This window comes from Grampus griseus, assembly GCF_964374135.1.
Source record: "Grampus griseus genome assembly, chromosome: 17".
Lineage (NCBI taxonomy): Eukaryota > Metazoa > Chordata > Mammalia > Artiodactyla > Delphinidae > Grampus > Grampus griseus.
Genome location: NC_139011.1, coordinates 33,684,896 through 33,699,070, shown reverse-complemented (window position 1 = coordinate 33,699,070; position 14,175 = coordinate 33,684,896). Strand labels below are relative to the sequence as shown.

The 14,175-nt window shown below is 43.6% G+C and overlaps 1 protein-coding gene across 1 annotated transcript in view; it reads left to right on the top strand.

The window, feature by feature from the left end:
* Window positions 1–13,765, top strand: part of ATP6V1C1 (ATPase H+ transporting V1 subunit C1) — a 53,785-nt gene extending 40,020 nt beyond the window's left edge. Inside the window, exon 13 of the mRNA XM_082675131.1 lies at window positions 13,649–13,765. Within this exon, the coding sequence (XP_082531257.1) occupies window positions 13,649–13,684 (36 nt within the window). The 3' untranslated portion in view covers window positions 13,685–13,765. The remainder of the gene's footprint in view (window positions 1–13,648) is intronic.
* The last annotated feature ends 410 nt before the right edge of the window (window positions 13,766–14,175 follow it).

The following is a 14,175-nucleotide window of genomic DNA, read 5'->3' as shown; positions in this document are numbered from 1 at the left end:
GATGGCAGCTGTCATTTCTGGGAGGGCCTGCTCCTGTTGCTTGCCTTGCTTTGTTTGCTCTGGAGTCTGCTGATTCTCCTCTAGGATGGAGCTCAGGTAACTCTGAGAGTCATTAAATATTTATCGAGTGTCTGACAGAGACCATTCTGCTGGTGCTCTCACACCCATTACCTCCTCCCTCCCCCATGGTGTTGGTGCTGGGAGGACCAGCAGTCCCCGTGGCACTAGGCGAGGCTTAGGGTCAAAGAAGTTTAAGTGATTTCTTCATTAAAACTTGAGTTGGAGTCAGAATTTGAACCTAAGATTTCCGATTGCTGGGCTCTTTCCTTCCTGTCGTCCCTCCCATCTTTACTAGGCGCTGAACAAGTGAGGCAAACATATTCCTTAACCTTAGTCCAAGACAGACAGTGATGTAGAAAAGGCATGGGGTGTGGGTCATCAGATACCGAATTGTGTCACTGTTTGTCCCAGAACATTTTGTTAGTGAGCGGTGATGATGTGTCCAGGTATTCCGTGCTAGTTTCTGTAGACTACGTTATTCAACCTAGAAGATTTTCCTACATGCTGGAGTTGCTCTTAAACAGGCATCGTGTGTTCTGGGTAGAGCACACTCCATGCAGCTTTTTGAATGAGCACATATCAAGTAGTACCTTTAAAGTAATACTTTGTATGTAACGAACACGCGGCAGACGTGAACTTTTCCTTGCTCTCACTTTAAAATTAAATAGTCCCAAGTGTTGGAAATAAAAGAAATTGATCTAGATATGAGCTTATTCTCCTTCATTCTTGGCTGCCTCTTTAAAAAAAAAAAAAGACGAAATTAAGGTAACATGCACAAGGTTAAAAACCATATACACAAATATTATGAAACAGCTTATGATGAAAACCTTGCTGACCTTTAGAAAAAAATGTGGTTATTGTTTCCTGTTAACATCAGTAAGAGATGGTTTGTCCTAGAAAGTCTGTAATAGTATTATGTTCTAGAGGAAACGTGTTGAAAACTTTCCTAATTTAGTTCTTGTCTCTAAATTGAAGTTTACCCATTTCTGTAATATAAACTTATTTATGGTTTTTATTTTTCTAGCATAAATAGCTTTAGATTAATATATGAATGTAATTCTAGCTTTTTTTATAAGTAATAATGACACATCAGAACTATTTTATTTACTGGTGGATTATCCTTAGAATATTCTTAGATCCGAGCCCAATGACTTGTGAGAGAAAGAGAAAACAGAATAAAACCATGGAAGTGATTAGCAGTAGAGAATACCCCCTGGGATTGTTTAGCTAGAGAAGAAAATGAAACTGAGGAGAAACAGGACAACACGCTTCATACCAAGAATGATCAAAATAATGGGAGATGGGACTTCCCTGGTGGCGCAGGGATTGAGAATCCACCTGCCGATGCAGGGGACACGGGTTCGTGCCCTGGTCCGGGAAGATCCCACATGCCGCGGAGCGGCTGGGCCCGTGAGCCATGGCCGCTGAGCCTGCGCGTCCGGAGCCTGTGCTCTGCAGGCCACAACAGTGAGAGGCCCGCGTACCGCAAAAAAAAAAAAAAAAAAAAAATAATGGGAGATGAAAAAAGTTTACAAGTCCTGTTTGTGTTTGCTTGAAGCAAAAGGCAGTCAGCAAACACAAACAGTACATTTCCTGACAGTTGCTCAGTATTGAAATTGATTATATCCACAGTAGTTCTTTACTTGCAGAATTTAAGAAAAATGCAAATTCATTGCTAAACTGTATAGAGCTGTGGTTTACATTCTTGAGTACATCTGAGGAATACTGTATAAGAACAAACACCCAGGAGGCTCAGATGCTAGTGTCAGCCAATTGCAATCTGAGCCTGCCTTTTAAAGATCCTTCTTCCTGCCTCCCGCCCCCATATGGGGTTGCTGACTTAGAATTTGTGAGCACCTTGATGTCTTATTCAGATAGTGATTCTTCTCTATTTCACACGGACCACACTTAATAGGATCATCATGGATAAGTCAATTTTTCCTACCCTGTCACCGAAAGAAGCATCCTACATCATTGATCAGTAGAACCAGAAAGTTCTGCCTTGGCTGGAACTGACCAATGTAGGTGTCCTTTATCCCTGCAAGGCCATAGAATATCAAGTTGAAATTTGCAAAAGCCATCTAAAATGATCAAAGTCACATTATCTTTTAATTGAAAACCCACCTTGGGTGTGATTTATCACTGCCTATAAAGTATAAAAGCACAACCATAACAGTTTTTTTTTTTCTTCAGGTTTTTATTATCTGTTTTATGCATATTAGTGTATACATGTCAATCCCAATCTCCCAGTTCATCCCACCACCCCCATCCCTCCCCCCACTTTCCCTCCTTGGTGTCCATACATTTGTTCCCTACATCTGTGTCTCTATTTCTGCCTTGCAAACCGGTTCATCTGTACCGTTTTTCTAGATTCCACATATATGCGTTAATATATGGTATTTGTTTTTCTGTTTCTGACTTACTTCACTCTGTATAACAGTCTCTGGGTCCATCCACGTCTACAAATGACCCAATTTCGTTCCTTTTTATGGCTGGGTAATATTCCATTGTATATATGCACCACATCTTTATCCGTTTGTCTGTCGATGGGCATTTAGATTGTTTCCATGACCTGGCTATTGTAAATAGTGCTGCAATGAACATTGGGATGCATGTGTCTTTTGGAATTATGGTTTTCTCTGGGTATATGCCCAGTAGTGGGATTGCTGGGTCAAATGGTAATTCTATTTTTAGTTTTTTAAGGAACTTCTGTACTGTTCTCCATAGTGTCTGTATCAATTTACATTCCCACCAACAGTGCAAGAGGGTTCCCTTTTCTCCACACCCTCTCCAGCATTTGTTGTTTGTAGATTTTCTGATGATGCCCATTCTGACTGGTGTGAGGTGATACCTCATTGTAGTTTTGATTTGCATTTCTCTAATAATTAGTGATGTTGATCAGCTTTTCATGTGCTTCTTGGCCCTCTGTATGTCTTCTTTGGAGAAATGTCTATTTAGGTCTTATGCCCATTTTTTGATTGGGTTGTTTCTTTTTTTGATGTTGAGCTGCATGAGCTGTTTATATATTTTGGAGATTAATCCTTTGTCCAACACAGAGTTTTAAAGAATGGTTTGTATGAGGAAACAACAGAAAAAGATATTAATATAAAAGTGGAAAATCAGTTGGATGCGGCAAAGATTATTGTTGATGTTAGACCAAAAGAGGAATAAACTGTATGTACAACACTGCCTTGAACTTGAAAGTAGGGTTTTTTTAAAACCGGAGGATAAACAGAAACTCCAGAATGTCAAATCCAAAGAGCAGTGCTCATGACACTATTTCCTAGGTATGTGGATGACCCCGTTGGATAGTTCTGTGATAAATCATTCTTAATTATCTTTTTCACAAACACAACTTGCCAGATTTTACAGTTGACTATTGGCGTACATATTTGGGCTGATTCTCAGAGTAATTACAGGTCAATACAGGTTTTAATGTGTTACTAGAAATGTAAAGTAACTTGTTTTTTAAAATAAAAATTGTGACCACACAGGTACTTTCTTTTATCACAAGAGGGCACTCTGGTGCCTTTGAAAAGCAAACAGTTTCTTCCCCTCACTCCACCCATGGTTGGTTATGAAATATACAATTTAGAGAAGCCCATTGTGATTTGTAATATTTTGTTACAAGTGTTTATTAACTTAATCCAGCCTCGTGTGTGTGTGTATGTGTTTGTAGAACCCAAACACCTTTCAGGTGACTGGTGCCAGTCAGTGACAAAGTTTTCACCAAAAATAAAATGAAAAAAATAAGTATGTCTATGTGTGCATGTATAATCACTTATCTAGCAAATAATTATTGAGCACATACTATGAACCAGGCATTGTTTTAGGTACAGGGGATATGATGGCTGGGCAGTAAAAAGGCACAATGTGTGCCGTGATGGGCCTTACAGGCTAGTAATCTGGTGGCAGCCTTACTTGACAAAAATGTTAACTTGGCAACCCCAAATGAGAAAAAGTATTTTACTGATCTGTCAAATCCAGAGTCTGAAAACATACTTAAGGATATCTGTCCAGAAAAGTCAACCTATAATATCAGTCAGGGGGTACAGAATAGAGCCATGTTTTTTTCAGATCTGACCACATGGCTGGTCTGGCTCAGAGATTTTTCTATGGTGATGGATATTCTGTATCTCTGCCGCCCAGTGTAGCCTCTGCCACACGTGGCCATAGATCACTTGAAATGTGGCTGGTGTGAGTAAGGCGTTGCATTTTTAATCTTACTTAACATTGATTAACGTGGATAGCTACAGGTGGCTTAGCGGTTACCACACTGGACAGCGCATGTCTGGTTGGACACATTGGAGTAATGAACTGTTCTGCCCTTGAGTTTCCAGTATGCCGCATATCCTTTGGCTCTCTTTGTTTCTTAACTGGCAGAGCCAGCCTAGCTTCTTTTCACTTTGATTGCCAGATTTAATTTCCCAGGAGAGGAAAGGGTTGCTTTCTGAATCATTGTTGATGGGCCTCAGATTGCTGCACAGACAGCTTTCTCTTTGATCACAGAAGACAACTACATATACTTCGTGCCTTTATGTGCATGAGGGTAAACCAGTTGTAATATTGAAACACCACAAGCTGTTTCTGATGGGAAATATTGAATCAGCGGAATTGAAAACACAGCTGTGCGGTGCTAATGGTAATGTAATTCCTCCTGTCAGTCAGTGCTCACTTAGCGTTCATTGTGTGCAGGGCAGTCGCCATGCCACACTCTGCAGGGAGACTTCAAGGGGACAATCAGTACATGTTCTTGAATGACACTTTCTGTCTCTATTGACTCTTTTAGGAATTTAAGAGGTTCATAAAATAGTGAACAGTTCAGGTCTCCAGCGAGAAGTCTAGCACTTTACAGAGCAGCCTTGGAAAGAGGCAAGTTGTGTACGAACGGGAGGGCACCCTGTGCATGGGTGGTTTTCATCAGTGATGTGTTGGCAAGGATCTTGCCTCATTCTTGAGCCCAGTGACAGGACCGCTGGCCGCAGGAGGTAGGGGTGACACCCAGAGCCAAGCTCCTCCCTGCCCCAACCTCCTGCGCACACCTCTGCTCTCTGCTCCTTGTCTCTCTCATCCTTTGCATCCAGGCACTCCAGCATTCTCGAAGTTCCTCTTCCTCCTCCACTCCCAGCCCTCCCTTTCCCCAGCCTGCTTTGACAGCCTCCTAACTGGCCTTGTCCCCAGCCCTGCTCACCCTCAGTCCACCTGAGCACCGCTGCCAGAGGAATGTCCACTCACCGCTCACAGACCTGAAGAGCTCACATACCCACAGAATAATGTCCCTTTGTGCAAATTGGATGTTTTCCTTCTTCTTAATTTAGCTTCTCTACGTGTTTTCCAAAAGCAGAATATTGTTTAATGTTTGTTTTTAATTTGACCCGAGTCTCTTTGATGGGGAATTTAGACCATGGGTGCTGGTGAGGAATGTTCCAGTGGTCTGCTGTCTCTGCTGGCCCCTCGGAGCCAGACACACCTGCCATGTTCAGATCTGTGCTCCCTTCTTGCGTGATCTTGGGGAGCCTGACATCCTGGGGTCTGAACCCATTTCTTCATCTGTAGGAGAGAGATAATTATAACACTGTAGGATTATTGTGAGGATTAAACCTCATGGTATGTACCAATTTCCTAGCGAGATACATGGCATAGAGGAGGGCGCATGGCAACATGTTAACTGCTCTTTTTATTGTTAGTATTATCCTTTTTTTTAAAAAAAATAGTATTTGATGTTTGTTTCCTTTTTGTTTCTTCTAATGTGAATTAAAATCAGTTTTTCTTTAGCTACATCTATTTATTTTTAAAGTACATTGCTCTTTTTTATGTTTTTTTTAAATTTTTTTTATTTATTTATTTTTGGCTGTGTTGGGTCTTTGTTGCTGCGTGCGGGCTTTCTCTAGTTGTGGTGCACGGGGGCTACTCTTCGTCGCAGTGCGTGGGCTTCTCATTGTGGCTTCTCTTGTTGCCGAGCACGGGCTCTAGGTGTGCAGGCTTCAGTAGTTGTGGCACGCGGGCTCAGTAGTTGTGCCATGCGAGCTCTAGAGCGCAGGCTCAGTAGTTGTGGCGCATGGCTTAGTTGCTCCGCAGCACGTGGGATCTTCCCAGATAAGGGCTCGAACCCGTGTCCCCTGCATTGGCAGGCGGATACTTAACCACTGCGCCACCAGGGAAGCCTGCTACATCTATTTTGAAGCAAATTCCCCCATTAAAAACCCACCAGGATCATGTGACTGGCAATTCTACTCCAAGGTACAATCCCCAGAGCACTGAAAACACACATCCTCACAAAAACCTGTACACGAAGGTCCATAGCAGCATTATTTATAACAGCCAGAAAGTGGACACAACCCAAGTGTCCCTCAGTATGTCTGTATGGCTCATTTTCACATTCATGACGGGGGAAAGTTGTCCTTTTGCTTCAAGCTGTTACGGCCTTTTGCTGGGAGACAAGAAGCTATGATCACCGCTCATTAATTTATTAGATAAATATATCATATAGATTGTTGCTACTCTCACTTCTCTCTTGCCCTCTGCCTCTTAAGTCAGTTAAGGTATTCATTTGGCTCAGCTGTTATCGAATTCCTGACATTCTTTCAGGAGCAGTACTGTAACTTTGGAGAGGTGTGACCATTGGGATATATGAATTGATTGCTTGAGAAGTGCTAGTGTTAGTTCTGGAATGGGGCCTGTCTAATTAGGTACTCAAGTTGAAAGGAAGTGTCAAGTTTTCCACAAAGCTTTACAGATTTTAATGGGCTGCTTGCCCCTTGTGTCAGAATTTCTTTTCTGAAATAAATGATTTGGAAAGGTCTTATCTTTACACTCAGGCACACAGCTTCAGTTCCTCCTGTCTGGGAAAGTTAACTCTCCTGTTCAGTCAGTCTCCCACAACTCCTCAAATCCCACATTGAAATTGTAAGGCCACAGTAACGTTTATTAGACTTCTCCTTTTTTCCTTTTTTTTTTTCCTTCTTTGATGCCTTTGCTTGTCTTTCATGCCTTATTTTGTTTGGTCACAATCTTTTAACATTCTGGATCCCTTTTGACTGTTTCACCTTGGTGATTCTTATGTTTTTTTTTTTTTAGGAGTTAATTATTATTTTTTTTTGCTGTGTTGGGTCTTCGTTTCTGTGCGAGGGCTTTCTCTAGTTGCGGCAAGCGGGGGCCACCCTTCATTGCAGTGCGCGGGCCTCTCACTATCACGGCCTCTCTTGTTGCAGAGCACAGGCTCCAGACGCGCAGGCTCAGTAGCTGTGGCTCACGGGCCTAGTTGCTCCATGGCATGTGGGATCCTCCCAGACCAGGGCTCGAACCCGTGTCCCTTGCATTAGCAGGCAGATTCTCAACCACTGCGCCACTAGGGAAGCCCGATTCTTCTGTTTTTTATTTTGTCTTCCTTTTTTCTCCATTTCAGTACCCCTTTCCAATGAACCTGCTTTATTCTTCTGTAAGGACTGCAGTTTGCAAGTTGAAAGGCTTACTTGCCTGAAACTTCAGCCATTTCAGATCCTCTCTGAAGCTGAGGCGGATGAATGGTAAAATCATGCAGTGAGGCAGTGGAGTAGTTGGGATTCTCCAGAGAAACAGAACCAACAGGATACTCGCATAGATACTCCGTGAAGAGATTTATTATAATGAATTGGCTCACACAATTATGGAGGCTGGAAAGTCCCAGATCTCCAGAGCTGATGTCCTAGTTTGAGTACTGAGGCCATAAGCTGCTGTAGAGTGAGGTAGAGCTGATGTCCCAGCTCAAAGGCCGTGAGGCAGGAGAATTCTCTCTTACTTGTAGGAGGTGAGCCTTTTGTATTATTCAGGCCTTCAGCTGATTGGATGAGGCCCATCCACATTAGGGAGAGCAGTCTGCTTTATTCAGGTCCACCCGTTTAAGTATTAATCTCACCCAAATACACCCTCAGAGAAACACTCAGAATAATGTTTGACCAACTATCTGGGCACCCAGTGGTCCAGTCAAGATGATACATAAAATTAATCCATTATAAGCAGCTCTTCCTTTCTCAGTAACCACACAGTCCTGGGCTTAGGGTTATTTGTTGTTTGATATGTACAGAAGTTGAACCAAAATAAGGACTAGAATCTCAGTCCAGAGCTGGAACATTATTTTTAAGTTTTACAACCACTCTGGTTTTACAACCTGGTTATGTACCCTTTCCCATGTTTTGTACATGCTCTTTTTACTGGTCTCTGTCTCCCATTCCTCACAGGAATTGTTCCAAATCTTCCTATTTTTCTTTTTTTTTTGCGGTACATGGGCCTCTCACTGTTGTGGCCTCTCCCGTTGCGGAGCACAGGCTCCGGACGCGCAGGCTCAGTGGCCATGGCTCACGGGCCCAGCTGCTCCGCGGCATGTGGGATCTTCCCAGACCGGGGCACGAACCCGTGTGCCCTGCATCGGCGGGCGGACTCTCAACCACTGCGCCACCAGGGAAGCCCCAAATCTTCCTATTTTTCAAGGCCCCTTCCCAACTCCTGCCCCTTTGATCTCTGCTTAAGATCTGGTCTCTTCTTTCACAGATGGGAGATACTGAGACTCAGAGGTCAGTTGCTTTGCCTAAGGCCACACAGCCACTGAGCCGTCAAACTGGGTTTACAGTAAACCCTACATACAAACGAGTTCCGGTCCAAGAGCATGTTCGTAAGTCCAGTTTGTTCATGAGTCCAACAAAGTTAGCCTAGGTACCCAACTAACACAATCGGCTGTATAGTACTGTACTGCAATAGGTTTTTAATACTTTTCACACAAATGATACATAAAAAACAAACACAAAAAATAGAGAAAACATTTTTACTCTTACAGAACAATACCTTGAAAAGTACCAGCTACATCACCGTTGCTTTTACACTTGCTTCTGGACATCCTGGGCTTGAAATAGGTACTGTGCTACTGTATTCTCTACAGTACTGTACAATAAAGTACACAAAAGCACAACCACTTGTAGAGGATGCACACACGTGACAGTGTACGTCAGACACATGAACTAACTTTCGTGACTGGACATGTGAACACATGTTCGCATCTTTGAAAGTCGCAGCTTGAAGTTTCGTATGTAGGGGACTTAACTGTAATTTGAAGTGATTGGACTTGTTAGTCCTAAGAGCGTGCTGGGTGCGAGGCATCATGCCAAGCGCTAAACACCGTCGCTTTTCCAACACCTCTGGACTTCTCTCTGCCTTTGTCCTTCCCATTTCTGGAAAGGTATGTCCTGTTCCAACCAGTATTTCCCTGCTCCCGCTACATGTAACACTCTGCTTGATCTTACTGTCCAGTCACAGGCATCTGGCACTTTGCTCCTGTAATGTTCATTTCTTTGTTTATTTTTCCCCTTGGTATTATATAAGCATAATTCTGTTCTTTCATCCTAAAAACTCTCCCTTGACTCTGTGTCCCTCTACAGCTACTACTGATCTCTCCTTTTCCTTTTACTGCCCCTATTTTTTTTTAAATTGCAGATAAACCCTCAGTTTTCCCATCCATGAAAAAACTATTCCTGGCAAAGTCATTGAGAGCATCCTGTTTCATCAGATGTAGTTTCTGCTCTGCTTGACTCCATTGCATTTGTCACCATTGACCACTTCTTCCTCCAGAAACTATCATTTCTTCTCTTTTCTTGCACTGCTTTCCTCCATTTTCTGCCCAACCCTTCCTTCAACGGTTCTCACACTTGGTTGTGCATCAGAATCACCCAGAGGGCTTGTTAGACCACAAGTTGTTGGCCTCACCCCAGCCATAAAAAGAATGCAGTGTTGCCATTTGTGATAAGGTGGATGGACCTAACTGAAATAAGTCAGACAGAGAAAGATAAATACTGTATGATTTCACTTACATGTGGAATCTAAAAAACAAAACGAATCAAAAAACATAACAAGGGCTTCCCTGGTGGTGCAGTGGTTGAGAGTCCGCCTGCCGATGCAGGGGACCACGGGTTTGTGCCCCGGTCCAGGAAGATCCCACATGCCGCGGAGCGGCTGGGCCCATGAGCCATGGCCGCTGAGCCTGCGCGTCCGGAGCCTGTGCTTCGCAACGGGAGAGGCCACAACAGTGAGAGGCCTGCGTACCGCAAAAAATAAATAAATAAATAAATAAATATAACAAAATGTGAACAGAGTCATAGATACAGAAAACAGGTGGTTGCCAGAGGGGAGGAGGGAGGGGGGAGGAGAAATAGATGAGGGAGATTAAGAGGTATAAACTACCAGTTGCAAAATAAAAACATTCAATTTTGGATTCACTCTTCTCATGGTATTTTGCTAGTGATCATTCTGATAGCAGGGCCTGAAGTGGCTAAGAGCCTTCCATGTTCTAGTGTGATCTGGGCTGGGGAGGCCTTTGTGTCCTGACTTGGAGGGGTAGCAAGGAGTTGAATCCTGAGCAAGTACTCCCATTAGCCTCCAGGTACAAATGTGGAACATTTCCCTCCTCCAATTCCATCACCTTGACAAGTGTCTAGGGACCTCCTCTCCTTGAAGAGGCATTATGCCTGTCCTGGGACATGAAAGTGTAAGTGAGAAAAGGACCAAGTCTTGGACACAGACAGGTGCCCCCTGTCTAATGGTGGGGTGGAGGATGGCTAGTGGATGACAGACAACCTGATATCAGGGAGGTTGTTGCTTACATTGTTGGTTGTCTCTCCATAGAGTTGTTCAAATTCCTTTTCCCTTCATACCCTGTTGGAAGAACTCACCTCCTACAATGGAGACTGAATATGCCAGACATTCCCAGCCTCCACTGCAGCTTGGGGAGGGTAGGTGACCCAGTCCTCATCAATAAAATGTAAAGAGAAGACTGCTGAAAAGTGTCTAGGAAAGATTTTCCTCCCTGCTAAAGAAATATGCACAAGAAGAGCTCTTCTCTCCTATCTCCTCTCATTCTTCTTTGGATGCAGTTATATGAGGATGTAATGCCTGGAGCCATGGCAGCCATGTTGCCTCCATGAGTTGACAATCCTAAGAAAAACCCCAATCCTCTGAGATAGCAGAAAAAAGAGCCTGGGTCCTTGATGACATTAAGCTGCCAAACCAACCTTAAGAATTCTTTCTTAAGACTTCCTTCTTAAGACTTCAGGTACTTCCTCGGCAGTCCAGTGGTTAAGACTCTGCACTTCCACTGCAGGGGATGTGGGTTCGATCCCTAGTCAGGGAACTAAGATCCCACATGTCATGCGGCACAGCCAGAAAAAAACCCACTTCATATAAGATGACTAAGTGTCTTCGTTGTTAAGCTATCTTTAGACAGATATGTTGCTTGCAACCAAAAGGGTGGATGGAGGCTGAGGATGCTGACTTAGCTCCTCAGCCAGAGACCCTTTCATATATAAGGGCCCCTTGTCTCGGGCTCTGCTGACCTCTCCATTTCCCCCCTCATTCCTGTTGTCCTCCTAGTCTCTGCCCCCAATAGCCTGGACAATCTTTTTCTAGTCTGAGGGTATAAATATATGGCCCATACTCATGATTTTTCTGTGCTCTGAATTTTCTCAGGGCCTAGGCTTTTAAGACTAAAAACAGACTCTTTTTTTTTTCTCCTTCCATCGTGGTATTTTTCAATTTACAAAATAGTCTAGATGCTTAAGTGGGGAAACATCCAAGAGGATGTATATGTTGTAGTGGAGGGCAGGGGTGGGGTGGGGGAAGGTGATGGTGATGGTGGAGAGGATGAGGCAGATAGAAGAAGAAGGAAAGAAAACAGTATCATTTACTATTTTAAGCCTTGTATCCATTTTTAAAACTGTAGCCTTTTTAGAGATGCTTGTGGTAAACATAATATTTCGAGAAGGACATGGGTAAAAATCACAAATAACATTTAAAATTTTTTAAGCTTTGCCCCTTTGTGATCTGTGAAAAAGGTAAAGTCATTTTCAAATCCAATAAGTACTCTTCATTTGCTTCATCCATTTAAGAAATATTTTCAGAGCCTACTGTGTGCCAGGATCTAGGTGCTAGGGTTATAGCAGTGTACAAAGCAGAAAGAAATCCCTGCCCTTAAGGACTTTACTTTCTAGAAGGGGAAGACAGACAACCAACAAATCAAGTAAAACAGAGAATGTAAGAAGATGACAAGTGCAATGGAGACAGAGAAAGCTGGAGATGTGGGGGGAAGGGTGTAGTTATAAATGGGATATCAGGGTTCCTGAGAAAGTGAGAGATTTGAACAAGGGAGATGAAGGAGGGAGCCATACGGATACATGGGGTGGGAGCATCCCAGCAGAGGGAACAGCAAGTGCAAATATCCCTGAGGCAGGAGATCGCTGGGCATGGATAAATACAGTTTATGTCAGTGTGGCTGGAATGGAATGAGCAACGGGCAAACTAGGAGGAGACCAGTTCCCAGAGCTAGTGGGGAGCCAGACTGGGGAGGGCCCTGCTTTGGACCAGGGGAGCTTAGAAAAATGCCTTTTCATTGATGCCCTTCCAGAAGCCCGACTGGCTGATGCTGTGTCCAGTAGAATTGATTGTAGGGGGTCCCAACCTGCCTCTTGGCTTGTTTGATGCTATCTATGGTAGACAGCGAAGCAGAAGCCTGCTTTTAAAGCTAACTGCCTGCCCGTCAATCACCCGATGTGTATGGATTTCCGGAAAATCTTGAAAATTCAAAAGGCATTGCCACAGATGCTGGGCGATGGAATTTTCTTTGGATTCATTTGAACGGAGCTTCTGGTACATTTCCTCTTCTTCAAAGGCTACAGTAACATTGAATATATGACAGTGAATATTTTTTTGCTGTTGCAAAACACAGGAAACCAAAATTTGCATTTGAAAAAACTTGGTAAAATAATATTTAATCAAAACGACATACAGTTATCATCGGTTATTTTAAAAGTGCACCTCTTTGCTTGGCCTCTTCAGTGCCCTCAACCCTCTATGCGTTCATAAGGCCTCTCCACGATCTCCATGAGTTTCCCTTTGGGTAACTTTTCTCTCCACCTTTCACAGGAACAGATTTAGCTCTCAACCTGTTCATCTCTCCCTTCGCATTTTATCTCCGTGGGTCTTTCTCTTGGGCATGTTGGTGTCAGCTGGGGGCTCATTCTGGGGAATCCTGTAGGTTTGACAGCACTGAGAGCAGCTAGAGCTTCATTTCTTCCCCCAGCATCCATTTATTGACCCCTTAAGGAATCTCTCTGAAATTTTGACCTGGTGGGAAATCCTTGAACTGACAGGGCTTCTAAAGGACAGCCTGTTTCTGCCCTCATCATCAACACATCTGCCCTCAAACTGTTTTTGGCAGGTGAACAAGGGATCTTATAATTCCACAATCTCAACGTATTTCTTTTCCACAATCTCTGCACTCACGTATTGGTACTGTGTTCTGGTTAGAAATGCCCACCACCAGCTCCTCGTCAACTACGCACTGAACCTTGGTAGTCTTGAGTGGAGTTCTGAGTGTGCTCAGTGGGACAAATATATCATTCATTCATTTCCAGGGTAGACATTTGCTGAGTGGCTACTGTGTGTTGGTCACTGTTAGCTGTAGGAGATACAAAGCAAAAGAAAAAATTCTGACTCTGGAAAAACTCATGGGTTTGTTTGTTTTTTTCCTTTGGCAATGTTGAAAGGACTCAAAATATTATTTACTTTGCAGCTCAGGGGTCCATTTTGGACCTTTCCTTGTGGATAGAGGGTCTTTCATTCTTCTGAGGCCAGAGGACATGGAGGCAGCTGCTTAGGTTAGGGTGCTGACGATGACCTGGGAAACTGAGACTCAGAGAAGGCAAGTGCAACCTCGGGGCCACCTGGTGGTCTGGTGATGGTGCTGGGACGGGCACGAGGCATTGCAGGGGGAAAATACGTGGAGATGCTGCATTTCTGAAGTACAAGATCGGCTGAATTGCTGTCAAGCCAGAACATCTCAGAGCATGTAGGGAGGGGTTCCAAGTCTGCAGATGTTCCAGAAAAGAGAAAGCTCGCTCATTTCCTTCCTCCTTTTACCTGCCATGCTTCCTTACCCCAGGACCTGGAAGGAATTCAGACTCCGCCCATCCTTGGGCCTGAGGAGAAGACTGAGGACTTAATACACGTAATGTGCTTGGAACCACGCCTGGCACAGAGTGCTGTATACGTCTGTCTGTCTGTTGTTATGTTATTATTATAGTTCTCAGATGACCAAAC